Source organism: Centropristis striata, chromosome 13 (assembly GCF_030273125.1).
Source record: "Centropristis striata isolate RG_2023a ecotype Rhode Island chromosome 13, C.striata_1.0, whole genome shotgun sequence".
NCBI classification, from domain to species: domain Eukaryota; kingdom Metazoa; phylum Chordata; class Actinopteri; order Perciformes; family Serranidae; genus Centropristis; species Centropristis striata.
Genome location: NC_081529.1, coordinates 13,373,167 through 13,393,785, shown reverse-complemented (window position 1 = coordinate 13,393,785; position 20,619 = coordinate 13,373,167). Strand labels below are relative to the sequence as shown.

Sequence of the window (20,619 nt, the reverse complement as noted above, 5' to 3'; positions counted from 1 at the left end):
AAGTGCTATTTGTAGTGTTTTTATTTTTATTTTTTAAAAGAAAAGAAAAAATAAGCAGTTATTATACAGCTGGTTAATGTAGTTTCCTCAAACAGGAGGAAATGGTGCATTTGGATGGGACTATTTGTTATTTTATTTTATTTTAATTTATTTATTATTCATGTATTATATACTATTATCATTATTATTATTATTATTATTATTATTATTATTAATAATAATAATAATAATAATAATAATAATAATATTAATTATTATTAGTAGTAGTATTTATTAATTCTCACTAATGCAAACATTATTGCCATGGATCATGGTTGGGCCTGGACTGTGGCTGCACCTGCTGCTGTGTTCCTGTCTGGCACCCACAACTACTATCACCATTATCAGTCATATTTTTTTTTATTACTGCTATTAGTACAGATACATTTGCTGTTATTTTCAATGTATTATATTCACTGCTACTACTACTACTATTAGCATTAGTCTTATTCATTCCATTATTACTGCTACTATTACTCTTCCTACTGCTGCTTTTTGATTCTATCATACTCACCACCAACAATATTATTATTAGTCACAGACCTTATTATAATGGCCCTGATATTAAAGAACTGGCAGCCTATATGGACCTCTCACTTCAATGTCACATGGTTACCCATTGGGTTGCATCTTCCGAAACATCTGTTCGGTGATTTTCCCTATACATAATTTAAAAGGTCCCCTCTTTTTTCAGAGCAAACTGCGAGGGTTAATGGTCGAGACAGACAGTATAGAGGAAAAGGCTGATGAAAAGTTCCAGTAGATTTAGTCTCTTCGGGGAGCAATAGACTTTGGGGGTACTGAGAAATCAGAAGGTCTAACATCAACACTACTAGTTGGAGAAAACATGTAGTCAGCCCTGTGATTTCCTGGCAACCTGTACCCACCCATACCCCACTACTTTTAGTTGAGCATACAAATCTGTTGATCTATCTATCGCAATATTAGTCTATAGGCAAAAGTGTTTCTGGGCCTAATGACACGCTGTGACGGACCTGAAAACTGTTACCGCTCTCTAACTCTTTGGCCAGTACAAAAATTGGCTTCAAAGCCCATCGCTCTTCTTGGGGTCTTTATGTCCCTTCAGGATTCTGTAAAAATAACCACTTATTATGAGTGTATTCTTCCTGTTTATACATGTGGGCATCACGCAAAGTGACATGGTGTATTCCAATTCCTGAGCCTAATTTAGCAACATCTCAGTGAGCATCTTTGTATTGAGACAATAAAAAAACTATGGTCACTGGCGGAAAGACATACAAAATAAAACTATTTTTGACCACGGTTTCACTGGGAATTGTAAAAGTGATTTTTCTTTATCCTCTTCAAATAGTTGCCTATCAACATTTTGAAGTCTAACCATACAACCACATTTCTCAGTTGAAGGCAAAGTCCACTGACATATGGTCTACATATATAATATTATAAATTGACATCTTGCACATGCATGTTTAAGCAGTAGCATAATTGCTCATTTACATTAATTTTTAGAGCTGCTCCAATTACAATTTCATGGATTAAAATGGATATACATTATTATGTACACCTATTCAACTACTTGTTAAGGCAAATATCTTATTAGCCAATCACATGGTATCAGCTCAATGCAATTAGGTATGTAGACATGGCGAAGACGTCCAACCTTGAAGCAGATGGGCTACAGCAGCAGAAGACCACTTTGTTAGGTACACTTTGCTAGCAAATCGTCACACTGTCAAAATAATTGTAATTTTTGTCAAAATTGTTTATTTTGCCTAAATCATCTCCTCATGATGCCGGACACCTATGGTAAAATCGCCTACATCCTCAGTTGATCAGATCATGTGATTTTACCCCTTTAAGATCATCACTTCTTTGAATGCCACATTCACAGGCATCAGATAAGAACCCAGCAAAGAAGAGCTAGAGGGAGATTCTTAAGTTATCAGTTTAGTTTATCAGTGTTTTATTGTTGACACTAATATTGGTAACACTTTACTCTAAGGTGTCTACATAAGAGTTTCATCAGTGCTTCATAAACATGACATGGGATGTGTCATGAACATTAATGGCACTTTGAAGTAACATTAATGTTCATGATACTTGTCATGTCATGTTACTGACAGGCTTGTGTGACTCTTATGTAGACACCTACAAAATAAAGTGTTATCTTGCTTAAGTCACAAAGGCATGTTCAAGAAATTGCCTAAGTCATTTATTTCTCTTAAGTTACATAATTTACACACAGTGTTATTAATATACCAATAGCCATCCTTTGTTACATTCTTTTTGAGTGAAATGATCAATAAATGTCATATGTTACACTTTTGGTGAAGTTTTTTGTGTTTCCTGCAAAACTTGAAAAAATTAGTTAGGCGATTATTTTAACAGGGTGATGAAATAGAGTGGCTAGTGTGTGTGTGTGTGTGTGTGTGTGTTCTGCAAACCGGTGTTTTATTCTGAAATGTTCCGGGAAGTCGCATGTATGTTACTGCTGCCACTGGCGGCATCTTGACAGCCAAAAAAAAAAAAAAAAAAAACACAAGCCAGACGTCAACAAGGAGCGCACGAGACATCAGACATTGGGAAGCCTATCGCGTTGAAAGGTTGGTGGACGACATTTTCTTTTTCAACACAATCATTTCGGCTTTATGCACATGTGTTCCACTTACTGTTGAGCGAATTGTGCTCCTTTTTCTCTCTCTCCACCCGCTGAGGCTGGACTGTAGACAGCAGCTAGCGTTACACTGGGCTGGCTTCACAATGGTGCGTGAGTGCGCGCGTTAATGTTTGTAACAGAAGACTCATAAGGGAGCACGCTTCCCGGACATATTTAATTAAGACATGGCTATTTAAAATTTTCGTTTTTCGGGCAGCCTGTGTGTGTGCTTGTGTGTGACTCTTTGTTATATGTGACCCCTGAGACTAATAACTCTTTTGGGTGTATGTGCGTGCTGTATTGTATTAGTAATACTAATAATACACAATTTGACATTCACAATGCTTTAACAGAAAGAAGAACCTATTAAAACTGCCACAAATAGTGCTCTCTCTCTCTCTCTCTCTCTCTCTCTCTCTCTCTCTCTCTCTCTCTCTCTCTCTCTCTCTCTCTCTCTCTCTCTCTCTCTCTCTGTGTGTGTGTGTGTGTGTGTGTGTGTGTGTGTGTCTGTGTCTGCACCTGCCTGCCAAGATTTGCTTCCTTACATATTAGTGCAGCTGAGCAGATGGGTGATGGTGGGGGATGGAGGGAGGAAGGAGGAGGGGGTGGAGGGAACATTAGGGGGCACGTGAAAGGGAAGAGGATGGAGCAAGGGGGGAGTTGTTGATGTTGAGGAGGAGAAAAGAATGAGGAGAGATGAGGGAGGGGAAAAAAGAGGATGGAGGGAGAAAGGTATGAGCGGTAGAGGGAAGCAGATGGAGTTCACAGCAGTGGGATATCAGTACTATATATATATATGTGTGTGTGTGTATGTAAACATTATCTGATAGAGGTGTCACGATATGATATTATTACGATATGATATTATTGCGATTTTAAGCATTTTGCGATATGGTGAGTATTATAAAATTACATTCAATCAAGAATTGTTTTGTCAAAGAAGAGAAAATTCTCAGTCTATTCATCTCACTTCAGTCTTTTTATTTCCCCACAATGAGAGTCAAACCCACAGACTGACCAACAAAGTATTTAGTCAAACTGAACTGAATGAATGTATGGATGACAACAACTGCAGCATTTGCTCAAACTTTCCTCAACTTTGAGCTTCACTGCTCTGAATTTTTTTGAATGAAACATAAAAAAAGCCTAACTATGCAGCGTATATATATTCAAAAATTTTCAAAGATAACATTTTTTATGTTCAAACTGATCATCTTTTGTTTTTGTAAATATAGCCTACACCCTGGACTTGATGCATTACTTTTTAATTCACACAGCCCCCCAACTTGGTTGGAATCATGGTAAAACAAACATTTCATATAGGGACATGAATAAACAGCTAAGAACAAGAAATGGCTACTGCAGATGATTTTATGCTGCAATGGACCATATACATTTAATTAGTTCAGTTAAGTTTTATTTATATAGCCCAAAATCACAAATGTGCCTCAAAGGACTTAATCTGTCCAGCAAATATCATCATTTAACAGTCTAGATAAATTAAAACAAAGCAATGTCTAAAATGCAGATACTGCTCCAAGCATTAGACCAGACCAAGACTTTTTCTTATCAAGGGTAATACTTACTGCTACTAAAACTCTAACCTGTTAAAACAGTTACCCTAAATTGTGAGACACAATCAGTGATTTTTCATTATGTGCATGTCTTGAACTGCAGATTAATAGATTTTTTAAATTCAAGATATTAATCTTTAATTAATTAAGTTTTTTCATATTAACATCATACCAGCAATCCTTTCAAGGCACAAGGCAGTGACAGAAAATACATTGTAGAAATGTGTTGATACATTTCATTATTTTAGTGTAAATGGGAGGCAGCACCACAACAGCACAGCAGCAGCAACGTTGTCAGTGTGGACGTTGCTCCGGAGTGAGCTGATATGCGCTGCTCCTGCAGGCTGTGTGGCCTGGCTGTTACAGCTACTCTTCCTAGGGTCCAAACATAACAAAACATGATTGAACATAACAAGACATAACACACACACACACACACACACACACACAAATATACGTTAAATAGAAACAGTGTTAACCAGAATGCCATGACGAGTATATTTGTAATCTTTAAAACTGTTAAATACTGATGTTGATATTGGTAACAGCTCGATGAATCCAATTTTTGACGAGCTCCTGTTGTTAGTCCAGCTTCCTACTCCTGTCCTGCGACATGCTGCATCTCTTTGAAAAAATTGTTTCTTTGATCCTGAAATATGCACCATGAATTAGTATCTTGTAGTGTTTCCCACCACAATTGCTGACATCAGCATGCAGCTTGCATAATCAGTGAAAAAGATGGATGACAATGGGTGATATAGATGCAAATTAATTAATAATGTAGGCTATCATAATTTACATCCAGTCATCCCTTCACCATTTTCCCCTCTTCAAGTTTTTTTCAGATCTTGTTTTTACATCGTCTTCTCTTCCACCCTCCCGCTCTTTTCTGAACTGGATGTTGTGTAATGCCTACTCTAGCAGAAGCAGTGATGGTGTGTGTGTGTGTGTGTGTGTGAAGGCAAAACTGAAGGAAGGCAGGTTTCCATGGCAGCCAAGAGCTGAAGCAGCAGATTTTTCAGATAGATAGATAGATAGATAGATAGATAGATAGATAGATAGATAGATAGATAGATAGATAGATAGATAGATAGATAGATAGATAGATAGATGGATAGGGATTTTATATTTATTTAAATTATGTGTGCGTCTCTTTGTTCTCCCCTCTCTCCCAAAATTTCCATTGTATTTTGTCTGTTGTCATGGCGATGTATGGATTAGTTACGCCCACATTCCCCTCCCCTCTCTCTCTCTCCCTCTCCCTCTTTCACTCTTAATTTTTCTGTCTTTCGGTATGGATGCTCGATTCTAGAACAATTGCTGGTCCTCCGCCTTCCTTCACTGACGTCACTGTGTGTGTGTGTGTGTGTGTGTGTGTGTGTGTGTGTGTGTGTGTGTGTGTGTGTGTGTGTGTGTGTGTGTGTGTGTGTGTGTGTGCGCGTGCGTGCGTGCGTGCGTGCGTGCGTGCGTGCGTGCGTGATGGGAAAAGGAGGAGTTTGTATGCAAATGCTGATAATACAGGTACAAGCTGCTCGCTGTAGCTTTATATTCACAGCGAGAAATAAAATAAATGTATTCCGAAGAATGGTGAACTATTCCTTTAACTTCTTTGTACAACCCTCTCGCTTCACTGTGTTTCCTTCACTGTGCTGTAGCTGCACTGAGGGTTAAGTATCCTGTTCTGTCTTTTCTTCCTTTCTCTTCGCAAATCAATTATCAAACCGTAACATTCCCAAAATGTTGAACTATTCCTATAATTTTACCGAAAGAGTGTTGACATAAAATTCTGGCTTATCGTTATAATATTAAATAAAAATGTGTCTGATCTGTACTAACAACTGCATGTATATCAATCAAGATAGTCACTAGAGGATGAAAACCTTGTTTTTCCCAAATGTCACTTGATAATAATCATAATTCACTATAAAAGATGGACTATTTATTCTTTCTCTCTCTCTCTCTCTCTCTCTCTCTCTCTCTCTCTCTCTCTCTCTCTCTCTCTCTCTCTCTCTCTCTCTCTCTCTCTCTCTCTCTCTGTCTGTATCCGTCTTTCTCTCTCAGATTGACTGAAGCTCTACCATGCCTGTGGCCTCCACCAGGACAGAGCCTGGTGAGACCAGACGCCTTCCTCCTCAATAGCTCCCCAAAACATTGAACTATATTTTCTTTGTTCTGTCCACCCTTTTCCCCCTCGCACACAAACATGTTAATTTTCACTTAAATGATGCGAAGTAGAGTCAAGTTCTGTTGAAAATGACCCGTTAAAGTAGCTGCAGATGTAGTGTATGTACTGACGATTGAGGGAAATGTAATACAACTTGGACTGCAATTGCAGCATTTCAGCAGGATACTTTGTTTTTTTTCTTGGGCCTGTACTACGAAGCAGGATTTGAGGTTAGTGAGGAAACTTCAGGTAGTTAATTGACTAGTTAATTAACTGGCGGAAGGATACACCTGGGACTGTCTGGTTTCATAATGCGATTTTAACAAGGCTATATGCAAAATAGTAATAAAAATTAGAGATTCTTTCAAAATAAAAGTCTGACTATATACATACATACATACATACATACATACATACATACATAGATACATACATACATACATACGTATGTATGTATGATGATATAGTATGTGGCATTTACACGGACGCCTATAAAGTTGAAATAATTTTGTTTTCCGACAAATAATTTGATTAATAAAGTTCTGAGAAGATATACACTTCACATCTGTCAAGAATAAATCACATTGTCACAATCATTTCATAGAAAGAGGTAAAAATATTTTATTCAAACCCATTTGTCACTGTCTTATTTTCCTTGTTTCTCCCTCTTATTGTCCCTCTGTTATAGTTCCCCAGGTGTTGGACGCAATGAGCGACAGCACCACCAGCTCTACCATGGCTAATGACCTGGACCTTATCTACCTCAAAGGCATTATGGAGAGCCCTCTGGTGTGGTACACACACACACACACACACACACACACCCACACACACACACACACACACACACACACACACGATGTCATTGTGTCAATGTGTATCCATTTTTATGTATGTGTGTCTTTGTGTGTTAGGAGCAAGGGGAGAGCCTGAAGGACCCGCGTCCATCGCCAGTGAGGGAGAACAATGTGGAGCTCCTTCAGGAGATCCTCAGTGACCTGAACCCCTTCACAGAGCACTCTGACACTGCAGCTGAGCTGACCCGCATACTCACACAGCCTCACTTCCAGGTGTAGAACATGCACATATAAATGTAAAAAAGACATTTCTGTAAAGCTTTGTGCAGAGAAAAGAGTTGGATTTTTCTTGTGTGCACAGTTAAAAGCAAAATGTGCTACATATCATCATGTCTGACATTGAATTTCTTCCCTTCTGCATTGTCAGTCTCTACTGGAGACTCATGATTCAGTGGCGTCCCAGGCATGTGATAGCCCACCCCCGAGCCCCTGTGATTTTGTGGATCATGAGCAGGAGGAGGGCCCCACACACAACCAACCGCCGCCACCTGACGCAATCCGCATGGTGGGCATACGCAAAGTGGCAGGGGAGCACCTGGTAGGTAACATTAAAGCAAAAAAACAGTTGATAGCTGGGTTCATTCCATGACGGTTTGCACTTTTCTGCTCCAATAAAGTGCTTTTGAGTAAAGCAGTACACAGGTCATCTGTAGTTTGGGTTTACTACTAAGATATTGATATTATTATCATCATAGTTGTGATTATAATTGTCTTTTTAGGGTGTGACGTTCAAGGTGGAGGGGGATGAGCTGATTATAGCCCGCATACTCCATGGAGGGATGATAGACCAGCAAGGACTGCTGCACGTTGGAGATATCATCAAAGAGGTAAAAGAGATTATTTAGTAGACATGAGCTTTCCTGACCCCTTCCATGCTTTGGATTTATGGTGGGAATACCTTTACAATTTTAGTCATTCTTGACACAACCTTTCGTACATAACTTTCGCTAAAACTCTAATGTCTGATCGCTAATATGAAGGTCCTGTCAGATAAACACTAGAATTGGGGAAAAATGGCTGGGGAAATGGGGGGACTTCATAAAAGTTCACCAAGCCCTTATGATATTTTTGAACTCCTTGGTAACCTGTCATCTTCCATGACACACATGGTTATAAATGTGTCAGTCCAGAAACATACTTTTATCTAATGTGACGGCAGGTAAATGGACGAGAGGTGGGCCGGGATGCCAGGGTGCTGCAGGAGGAGCTGCAAGCAGCCAGTGGAAGTGTGGTTCTGAAGATATTGCCCAGCTACCATGAAGCCATACCGACAAGTCAGGTGACAGATACAAACACTAGCTACAGACTGCATACATTTGGTCATACCACCAGCCATAAGTTTTGCTGGTGACTGTGGGTTATAAAATGACCAGAAATAATATGATATAAATTGCCTCCATTGTCAAACGCAATGGTCTGTATGTGTTTGTCCAGGTGTTCTTTAAGTGTCACTACAGCTACGACCCGGCCAACGACAACCTGATTCCCTGTAAAGAGGCGGGCTTAAGGTTTGAGACGGGAGACATCCTGCAGATTGTCAACCAGGACGACATCAACTGGTGGCAGGTGGAGTACAAAAACATGTATACACGTGGAAGAGAGTTGTTTGTTTTGTGAATGTAAATTCTGTGTGTTCCTGACTTGGACCACTTACTAGAGGTGGGGGAAAAAATCGATACAGCGTAGTTTTGCGATATTTTGCATGGTAATGTTATATCGATTCATGGCCGTATCGATTTTTAGCGCTCCACTGGGCCTTCAGTATTTTTGCTGTCTGTGTTTTGTTCTGGAGGCCGTAACGTATATACCTTCTAGGAATATACTGGAGATACTGGTATCATATGAAACTAGAAGATTTAAGGAATATATCATGATATTGTGTCGGAAAGTTGTTGAAATAATGCTGCAAAGTTAGGCTTTTTTTATGTTTGATTAAAAAAAATTCAGATCAGTGAAGCTTATCGTTGAGGAAATTTTGATAAAATGCTGCAGTTGTTGTCGTCCATACATGTTTGATATCAGTTCAGTTCAGTTTGACTGAATACTTTGTTGGTCAGTCTGTGGGTTTGAGTCTCATTGTGGAGAAATAAAAAGACTGAAGTGAGATGAACAGACTGAGATGAACAAACAGAGAGAGAATTTTCTCAATTTCTCAATTCTTGATTGAACTTTATTTTGTGGACACAAAATGCAGTTAAACAGTTAAATTGCAGAAAATTGCATCGCAATACTCACCATATCGCAAAATGCTTAAAATCGCAGTAACATAGTATCGTGACTCAAGTATCGGGATAAAATCGTATCGTGGGGCCTCTGGTGATTCACACCTCTACTACCTATGAAGACATATTTCAGACTAAAGCCCAGTTAAATGGAAATGACTAGTGGACAAAAGCTTTATCCAGGGAATGAATGCAAGTCTATGTACTGTGTCATACAGGCCCGTCATGTGGAGGGTGGCAGCGCAGGGCTGGTTCCCAGTCAGATGCTGGAGGAGAAGAGGAAAGCGTTTGTCAAGAGAGATGCTGAACTGCCACCAGCAGGTAACTGGACTGAAAGATTGTGATGATCAATAAAATACAAACTAGTTATGAAGAAAAATAAAATCATAAAAATGGTAGTAATAATAATGACACAAAGCAAATTTCATAATGTAAGCCCCTTTTAATTCACTTTTCATGCATAATTGCTTTAAGTGTGATTTTAGGCAAATACAGTTTACTTGAAAGTTGAAGGTGTAACTGTTGGATTTAGAGTATTTAGGTTTCTTTACTGTAATACGTCCCCATGCCATGCCATTGTTCCCGTCTTCAGCCTTTTCCTGTTTTACACTGCCATCTGGTGGTGAAATATCATGCCTGCATATATATTTCATGTACATTTTAACACCAATGATCAGAGGAACTTAAGTAAACCCAACAATTCTAAAACTTTCAAAAGTTTCAAAATCCCAAAAAAACAAGTGATATTCTGCAGTTTAGTTTTAGACCTTTAAAACAAGTAATAAAATGTCTAAAGACCGTAGGGAATATCAAGATAACAGTGGGCTATGGAGGATGAATGGAAAGCCCAGCAATGTGAGTGTCATGTTTTTCCAATTTGTCTTGCTTATAATGACCACTAACTACCCCTGAAGGGATTGGAGCTCATTCACTAATATCCTCTAAAGTTTTCTCTTAAATTAGTCTTTAAGAAAGTTCCAAATAAAAAGTCTACATCTGATTATGAAGGTGTTCTGATACTGCTGAATTGTCTCTACATGTGTTTTTAGAATGATGAATCCCAGATCTTGTAATTTAAAAGGGTGTGCCAGTTGAACCAAATTAGCAGATAAACGCCCAGCAGGGCTGCAGGGCCGTCTGCACAGTCACACATAGAAATGAAAAAGAAAAGTTGAAGTCTGAAGAAGGTGGACCGGGACGCCTTCAAAAAACTTTAATAGGACTCAGGGTTCGTACAGGTGCTTGAAACCCTTGAAAATGCTTGAATTTTAAGGTTGTGTTTTCAAGGTTTGAAAAGTGCTTGAATTTTGGATAAAGTGCTTAAAATTGTATCTGCATTTCTTTAACAACAAAATCCTATAGAATAGAAATACAATTAGTTGGAGAACCTGAAATGAAAACGTAAAATAATCATTTTCAGTATGTATGTATTCGTAGAAATATGTAATTTATCACAGCTTTAAGATGCTGGAAAAGCTTGAAAATGGACCTTGAAAGTGCTTGAAAAGTGCTCGAATTTGACCTTGGAAAAGGTGTATGAACTCTGAGTACTGAAGTGAAGGCACTTATGCAGGAAATTAATTCCACATGAGCTGTCATGCTTAGTAACAGCAGAAGTGAATTAATTAACATTTAACATAACTGTTGTGAATTTAAGTCTAAGTGCATTGATTATTTAGATTAAGTAGTTTTATTTTGTCTAAAATAGCATATTGCTTTGTAAAAAAAAAAAAAGTATTATTTAAAAAGTAACTATTGTAATTTAAATGCCATAATATTGTATAACCGTATAATTGTTTAAAATATAAATTATTTTGCACAAACATGTCAGCACTCAAATGTGTGTAGGTGTGCTCTTTAGTGGAGATTGTTTCTGTTTCTGCTGTTGGTAGACTTTGTTCTTACCTAAGAATAAATCTCAAATAACAGAAGTTTGAATGTCAGAAAACAGCGCAAGTGGGTTTTAAGAAGAAATGTATTTCTAAGAACCGTTGGTGAATGAGGCCCATTGATACCGCTGTTTCTTGGTTAAGTCTAGGAGCTTCTTCTCCACTGGTTGCCATGCAAACTGTCTTTAACAAGAAATAGTTTGGCACGAATAAAGTCAGTTAATGAGCCAGTGATTCAGAGGCATGAACAATGACAATCTGCTTATATCTGATTTCAATGCCTCAACTAACACTATGCCCCATTTATATTTAGGAAATCTTTGTACTGGTGTTGGAGGGAAGAAGAAAAAGAAAATGATGTATGTGACCACCAAAAATGCAGGTAACAAAGGAGCACAAAAAAGGTGTCCTCATCTATAGCACTTGCTCTACATTTTCCCCCTGTGAAACTGTGATGCTTCTTCCTTCTGTCTTCTTCCTCTCAGAGTTCGACAGACATGAAATACTGCTCTACGAAGAGGTAGCCAAGGTACCACCTTTCAAGAGGAAAACTCTGATTTTGATTGGTGCCCAGGGCGTGGGGCGGCGGAGACTGAAGAACAAGCTTCTACTTCGAGATCCACTCCTCTTTGGAACCACCATTCCATGTATGAAATTTGATATATTAAAGTAGTCTACCCTAGGTACAAGGCTGTAATACTTAAGATTTCTGTGTGACCATAATATAGTTTGAATTAAGAGCAGGAACAGAGTTATAACAATATTACACATGCTTCTGACAGAACATGATTTTAAAGGTATAATATGCAGAAATATCCTAAAACTACAGACTAATAAAAATGTGGGTTATACAGAGGTGTGTGAAGGTGTAGGTGTGTTTATTAGTGCTTCAGAACTCGGGGCTGGGCGGTATATCAACTTTTTAAGTCATATCGATATCATTTTTAACATTTATATCAATACAGTTTGATGTTGTGTTACATAACCTGACATTGGGCGAGAGGCGGGGTACACCCTGGACAGGTCTACAGACTATCACAGGACAGACACATAGAGACAGACAACCATTTACGCTCTCATTCACTCGTACGGGCAATTTAAAGTCACCACTTAAACCTTAGCTGCATGTTTTTGGACTGTGGGGGTAAGCCGGAGGACCTGGAGAGAACCCACACTAACACTGGGAGAACATGCAAACTCCACACAGAAGAGCCGCAAGCAAGATTTAAATCTGCGAACATCTTGCTGTGAGGCTAGAGAGGGGCTAACCACTACACCACCATGTTTTTATTTAGTTAAACAATCAGAAAATAACATTTTATTCCTCTCATTCATGATTTTACTTTCCGCTGCCCCTCCTTCTCTTCACTCTGTAGTTCGCTCGGCCACCACCGCTCTTTCAACAAGCTAAAAGGTTCTTCTGGGTAATTGTGTGTATGTTTTTACATGACTGGGTTTTTGTGTTTGTCCAGACACCTCCAGAAAGCCCAAAAAGGAAGATCGCGAGAGTCGGATGTACGCCTTCACCAGCCGCAGCAAGATGGAGACCGACATTAAGAACGGACGATTTCTTGAACATGGAGAGTACGACGGCAACCTGTATGGAATCAAGATCGACTCCATACATGAGGTGGTGGAGGCAGGACGCGTCTGCATACTGGACGCTAACCCTCAGGTATGTGTCGATACTACAACAAGGTGACTTGTGTCAGTATGAAAATGCTCCATACACAATTTCTGTCTGTCAGAGGTTAAAGGTCAATGAGTTAACAAATACATCATGGTAAGTTGGTAGTTTTAACTTCATACTTTTGATGAAAATTTTGTTTGTGGTTTTTCTTCATTAGCTTCATTGAATACAATGTGAATGCTGTATTTTAGGGCCATAAAACAAGTGTCAGCCATAGTTTTTTAATTATTTTTAATACAACAATCAGCAGGGGCACATGTTTTTTTCCCCTATGGGCACAGTAGAGCACGCTTTAAACACGGCATGAACATATAACTAGCAGATACAGAGCAACATGAATGTTTTTTAATTTAGCATTTCTGTTTACCTGGCAAATCTACTATTTTATTATCCATTATTCACTATTGTTATAGCTCTGTTTTTGGTCTGCACCAACTCCTGAGGGAAATATGTCTCATTTGCAGCTAAAGGCTTCAATATGTTCACCAGCTAGTCTCTTACTGTTTCTGTCTACCATTATGTGCCTGGCAGGCAGCGCACAGTAGTTTCTTAGAGCTTTTCCGAAAACAGCTGCCTGCTGTGGTTGAAAATGAGGCTGTGAAAGCTGTGAGAGAGAACCAAAACAATGAAGTGCTGTGCCATAAAACCAAAACACTGGGCTCAAAAAGGCTATTAGTTCGGGGTAAGGCTAAGGTCAACTGGGTTGATCATTCTTTGTGGGTTCATTACTTCAAGTTATCCCATTCACATGTGTAATTTGATGTGATACATTTTGAGAAAATGCTGCAGTTGTTGTCGTCCGTACATGTTTGATATCAGTTCAGTTCAGTTTGACTGAATACTTTGTTGGTCAGTCTGTGGGTTTGAGTCTCATTGTGGAGAAATAAAAAGACTGAAGTGAGATGAATAGACTGAGAATTTTCTCTTATTTGACAAACCAATTGTTGTTGAATTTAATTTTGTGGACACAAAATGCAGTTAAACAGTTAAATCGCAACATATTGTATCGCAATACTAATCATATCGCAAAATGCTTAAAATCGCAATAATATTGTATCGTGACTCAAGTATTGGGATGAAATCGTATCGTGGGGCCTCTGGGGATTCACACCTCTAATAACTGTCCAATGCAACCAGTCCCTGCGGGCTGCTGAGTGGTTCCATGCAGTTAGATGACAAGAGCATCTTACATCAGATGACATTGTAGAAGCAAGCATGAGTCATTCAGTTTCACCAGCATGACATCTCCAGCTGTTTAAACTTCCCCAGACACTCTGAATTGAATGTGTGTGTGTGTGTTCATGTTGTATTCTAGTCTCTCAAAGTGCTGAGGACCTCTGAGTTCTTGCCCTACGTGGTGTTCCTTCAGTCTCCGGACTTCGAGGTGCTCAAGGCGATGAACCACTCGGCTGTAGAGGCAGAGGTGGTGACTAAGACACTGACGGTAAGAAGTTAATCTAGAGAGAACTAACATTTTCAGCTGAACAGGCTGTTAGAACTCAATATTAACTGGAAATAGTTAAAAAGAAGAAATGCTGTGTTGGCAATAACAGCATGCAAAACCATTTTTCATTTCAGGATGAAGAGCTGCAGAGGACGTGTGACGAGAGCGCTAAAATCCAGGCGGCCTATGGTCACTACTTCGACCTCAGCATCGTCAACGACAACCTGGACGAGACCTACCGCAGTGTCAAGGCTGCCCTAGAAACGGTTTCTAAAAACCCCCAGTGGGTCCCCGTCACATGGGTTTTCTAAAAAATAAAAAGAAGCTGTGGAGAACAGAGGAGGAAGGGAACATTGGCAATTAAAATATGCCTCTGTGAAAATAATGGAAGTTCTTATTTGACCACGGCAGGATATTTTCCTGTGTGAATAAGACATCCATTATTTAAACAGGGTTATATTTTTCTGTGCAGGGAAGACAGGAAGAAGAGAATGAGAAGGGAAAGGAGGTGGAAAAAGTGTGTGTGTGTGTGTGTGTGTGTGTGTGTGTGCACCTGTTTGTGCATGAATTTTAGAGCAAAGACTTTTGTATGTTTTTCAATTCTATGTGCCATTACTGATGATCATCAGCAGACCTTTCTTACATTTCATGATCAAAGAGATTGACACTGATGTTAATCTATGTGCAAGCAGAACTTGATCATTTGATCATTCATTGATATTTTTATATTTGATAGCAAACCTTAACCTTGACCGAACATATTAAAAACAATGATAAACACCCATCATGACTAACAGGACACACAGATAACTCAACACTATTTCTTTTGCTCGGCAGTTAAATGATCTGAAGGTCTTTGATTTACAAAAGTGTGAAATTAAAAAGATAGTTTCTATTATTCTCATTAATTCATTTTTCGGATTAATTATTTGACTAACCTTTTCAACCCAAAGCAGCACTAGTTTCAACACAAAATTAAACATAAAACCAACACATGCAGTGCTTCGGTTGTCAAGCAAACGTCACAAATTTCCTCAAATTAGTTTTTATAAAATGTTATACTTGACAAATGACGTGATATTTAGAAGACCTCAAGGTCCATCTGTTCTCAATCTGTTTTGCAAGCACAGGCCAAGTTGTTCATTATTTCATGTACTTATAGACACAATCATAGGCACTCCAACAACACACGCAGGTAGTGAAAAGACAGAAAGCCCAACAATAACCACATCAATATACACGGTTGCCCATAAAGGTGGAATAAAATATATTTTTTTACCTCTTTCTAAAAAAATGATTGTGACAATGTGATTTTTTCTCGACAGCTAATGTGTATATCTTCTCAAAACCTTATTAAACAATCTCTTCCAAACATTTCACACTGAAAACCACAATTAACGGAGGGTTGTGTCTGAAAACAAAATTATTCCAACTTCATGGGCGACCGTTTGTTCCTATCTATAATGATAATACATTTAATTTATAAGCGCCTTTCTAACACTCAAGGACACTGTACAATAGTTTGAACAAGACAAAACAGGGAATGAAAAGAAGACACAAGAAATAAAACAAAACAAAACAAAGAATGCATTGCGGTGTGGTTACAGAAAATAATAAAAACAAACCCAAAAAAAAGTGCAGTGCAAGCTAATTTGAACTGATTGAGTTTTGAGTCTGGATTTAAATAGTGGGAGAGCGTCGGTCGTTAATATTCACTAAACAAGCTTGACCTATTGTCTCCTAAGTACATGTATAAATGTATTAATGAATTAGTTTTTGTGATCCGTTTCATTCTGAAGAGTCAGCTTTTTCAAAACCAACATGGCTCAGTTCAAAATTTTGTGTCAAAACACAACTTCTCATGTCTTCTCTGACATGATTTTGATATCAGATGATTTACTCCCACTACACTTCATAGAAGAGAGACCGAGAAGAGAGAGTCTAGTAGTAAGGGAAAGAAACAGCCACATCCAAAATCATCTTGGGGGTCCGATGGAGAATTGGTGTAAGTAGGAAAGCAACAGAAATATCGTTGTGTGGGGGGACAATGGATTATTTGTCGGCATGTAACACAATAACTGATTACATGAATTGCCTAACTAATGTGTTACATTACTCGATTCAACAAAAAAGTAATCCGAGTACTCTCAGAAGAAGCTTTCAAAAGTCCCAATGCCACACTGTGGAATTACTCCACTATGAGTAAAAGTTCTGCAGTCAAAACCTCACTACAAAAGTATCAGCATCAAAATGTACTTAAAGTAACTAAAGTTAAAGTAATTAGTATGCACAATGGCACCACTCAGATTATATTCCAAATGTATATTCCATTTATGTAAGCAGCATTTTACTGTTGTCAAGGTATGGATCATTTTGGTTTAATTTATAAAAATACATAATCATTTTAAACTGATCCTATGTTTTCTTGTTAAATTTTGACCTGAAAAGTAACTAAGTTGGCAGCTAAATGTAGTGAAGATTTACCTCTAAAATGAAGTGGCATAGAAGTATAAAGTTACATAAATGGAAATCCTGAAGTTGTATTTGAGTTAAGTACTTGAGTGAATGTTACATTCCACCACTGAACACTCTAACATGTAGTAATATTAATAATAATCTTTATTTATAGAGCACTTTTCAAAACACATGTTACAAAGTGCTTTAGTTAAAAACAGACATTAAACAACAGATACAAGTAATGTTCGAAAATGGCATCATTCTGTGCAATTAAAAGACAGCTCAAGGGAAGTTAAAATTCAGGTATAATCAGGAAAGGCTCTCCAATAAAAGTTTGTTTTAACAAGAGACTTAAAATAGATCACTGACCTGATTTCCTTGGGCAGGTTAACACAAATACTGCTTACCAATTAGCCTTGGAAGTATATTATCTACATCGGTTATCTTGTAGAACCAAATATTTTTGCAAAGATGCACAAATTACTTTTGATGCACCTCCTTATGGTGTGATCAGGTCTTTATAGGCACATAATGAATTCAAAACTTGTGGAATGTATAATATATTAGAGTGTAACTCATGCAGTAGCTCCTAAGTAACAGACTTCACAGTGTATTTGACACCAGTGTCCTTGTCTTTTAATTGGTGCTGGACCAGTCAGCCAGTCACATTTGGTATCATGTTGTGAAACATTTGATTCTGATATTGTGTGGCAAGTTCCCAGGCAGACTCTGATCTAAGACCCCCAGTAGGGCCAGTGGTGGAAAAAGTATTCTAATACCACACTCAAATTACTCCACTACAAGTAAAAGTCCTGCATTCAAAACTAATTGCAGTAAAAGTACAAAAGTATCAGCATCAAAATGTACTTAAAGTATCAAAAGTAAAAGTTTTTGTGATGCAAAATGGACCCACTCAGATTGCTTCATATATTCCAAATATATTATAAAAAAAATTTGTATTGATGCTTTTATGTAAGCAGTGTTTTAATTTTGTAAAGCCAGGGCTCATTCAATTACTTAATATACTGTTATACGATTTAATTAAAAAAAAATACTCAAGTAAAGTACAAGTACCTCAAAATTGTATTTAAGTACAGTACTTGAGTAAATGTACTTAGTTACTTTCCACCACTGAGTAGGGCTGATATGAGGCATTACATAGTGAAACCCCTAACCACACACACACACACACACACACACACACACACACACACACACACACACACACACAAAACCCATCACTCTATTCCATTGCATTTCATAAGAATGGGTTATTCTGTTCACACACCACACTATCCTATTCCTAGTGTAATATTTCTTATTCAAAATAAAACCCATTGGTCATCTTCATTAAGTCACTTGTACACAGCTTGTAGATAGTATGTAGAGACACAATGATATAATAGATACTGAATTAGTAGGTATGAGGTTCGTGCCTATAGTATTTACAGTCATGTCATTAGTAAACACTTGTATACAGTTGCCTACGAGTAAAGAACATAACAAATAATTGCCAGAAACCTGACCTGAAGTGTGAAAATTTTCATTTGTGTCGCCCTTGTTTTGCTTTGGCTATTTTTAACATGTCATGCCCTCTTTGGCCACCGTACTGTATGTGTAACACTGTCCATGGTGCCAACTGCAGAAAGCTCTTTTAGCAGCTTTTTTGTACTCAGATCTTTTCATTGTGGCAGCTACGGAATACCTTTGATGCACAATTAATTGTTTAGTGATAACTGAGGAAAAAAGGTGTTTGTCAGATACAAATTCAGACCAGTTGTTTGTAGGCCTGTTAGGAGACATTTTTAGTGGCTCATTCTTTGTAAAATGACATTTATACTTGTGCTTTGGTTTTTAAAGTGGCTTATAAAAGCTGATATTTGTCTGGCAGCTATATTTGGATCTCTTGAGTGTTTGGTGATGAGATACACAACATTTGTTGCCCTCTCGAGGACTTTCCAAAACCTCACTGTGTTCTTTTTCTATGAAATCACATGAATGCAATAAAACCATTTTATCACAGTATATAAATCATCATTAAATATACACATTTCTGTACAACTGTAACTCTAAAGGTGTTTGGGTTGAACAATTTTTATTCAGTTTCTGAAAAAAATATAGCTTGCTGACAATTATCTGTTTGGGGGGGAAAAGTATAGGTTTACTGTACATATGCAGACTGTATATTTACTAAATACTTTTGAAGGTTTTATGAAAAAATGCTACATTACAGGGCGCCGCAGTAATGAGTTTGTAAACCCAGAAGTAAGTTAGCATGAATGGGTTTTTGGTTAGATGCCTGAAATATTGTCTGTGGTTAACACAAGCTTAAGAGATTTTCGTGTTTCGTTGTACGACATAAAATACGTTAATAAATACCCACACTTGTGAATTTTGGAGTTTATATGTTTCCTTAAAAAGGCGGTTGCTAACAAGTGGCTAAATGAGATTACAGTGGTTGTCGGGGATATCAAACGCCATCACACTGGACATGGACGGCAACTCTCTCACTCGTCTGCCCCACAGCCTCTAGTTGTGTTTTTCAGTGCTCTTGCAAACTCTTGTAGTTTGTAAATGTAGTTAATAAGAAATTTATTAGGCTACGGATTCACTAGCTTGTCAGAACTGCTGGTTAGCTTGTCGGAGACCATCTGAAGCTAACAGTGCTGACGTCTGTAGCAAAACGTTAGCTTTTTATTTCTTTCAGCTGCATTAAGGCTGAACAAAGCATCAGAAATGTGTGTTTGCCACAGAGCTTATTTTCTGCCATGATCCAAATAGGGCAATTCTCAACAGACCCCATGGTGATGCTACTTCTGGGTTGGCCTACAAAAATACATAATTTCATTTGCTCTCTATAGAGAATTCAATTTGAGATTTTAACCTTAAACGCAAACTTCAGTGATTTAATATTGCACTTGAATAAAGTTGAGGAGCTTATGAAAAACATAAGAAGGAATGGTCAAAACTGAAACACCAAAGGTTGAGATATCCTGATGACACTATGACATAATCTGGGTTATTTCTATGGGTTTTAGACGGGTTAAAATATATACACATAACTGTTTTCACAAGCTGAGTTTTCCCCATGATCTTGTAAAGTCAGCGGAGTGCTCCTTTAAATTCTGCATTTCTACAGTCACACATGGCCGGACAGTTAATAGAGCTTGAACCTTGTAACTTTTTGTTTGTAGGACTGATGATTGTTCATGCCTATATTAAATAAATTATTCTGATTGATTATTCATTCTGTGATTTATTCCTGTAGACAGATTTTTTTTCTCATTGTGCTGCTATTTTCCACAAGACGCCATGCAATAGAAGAATGCATTCATATGTATTACGAAACAAGAACTCAAGTGGGTCAGTGTGAGGGACAAAGTCAGTTGGCAATGAGGACAACAGGTAGTATTTTCAAAAAGGGGTCTTTTACCCAAAGTATAAAGCAACACAATTTCCAAATAAATGTAATTGGACCCATAAAAGAGGTCAAGGTAACAAAACTGTATAACCGTCAACTGAACAAACTAACAGAAGACAAACAGACCTTATGACTAAACACAAGAGGGAGCTTATATACTGGGTGACCAGCCCATACCAAACACAAGAGGGGGTTGACAAACACTGAACACAAAAGACAGCAGC

The 20,619-nt window shown here is 38.0% G+C and overlaps 1 protein-coding gene across 1 annotated transcript; it reads left to right on the top strand.

Moving 5' to 3' along the window:
• Positions 1-2,652: 2,652 nt before the first annotated feature.
• On the top strand, positions 2,653-20,214 carry mpp2a (MAGUK p55 scaffold protein 2a). Its single transcript, XM_059348158.1, has 14 exons — positions 2,653-2,784; positions 6,313-6,361; positions 7,104-7,204; positions 7,330-7,485; positions 7,640-7,810; positions 7,992-8,099; positions 8,432-8,551; positions 8,707-8,838; positions 9,713-9,815; positions 11,697-11,765; positions 11,869-12,030; positions 12,856-13,058; positions 14,389-14,517; positions 14,652-20,214. Exons 2-14 carry the CDS (start codon positions 6,331-6,333, stop codon positions 14,826-14,828), a joined length of 1,662 nt encoding a protein of 553 aa, XP_059204141.1. The 5' UTR covers positions 2,653-2,784; positions 6,313-6,330; the 3' UTR covers positions 14,829-20,214.
• The last annotated feature ends 405 nt before the right edge of the window (positions 20,215-20,619 follow it).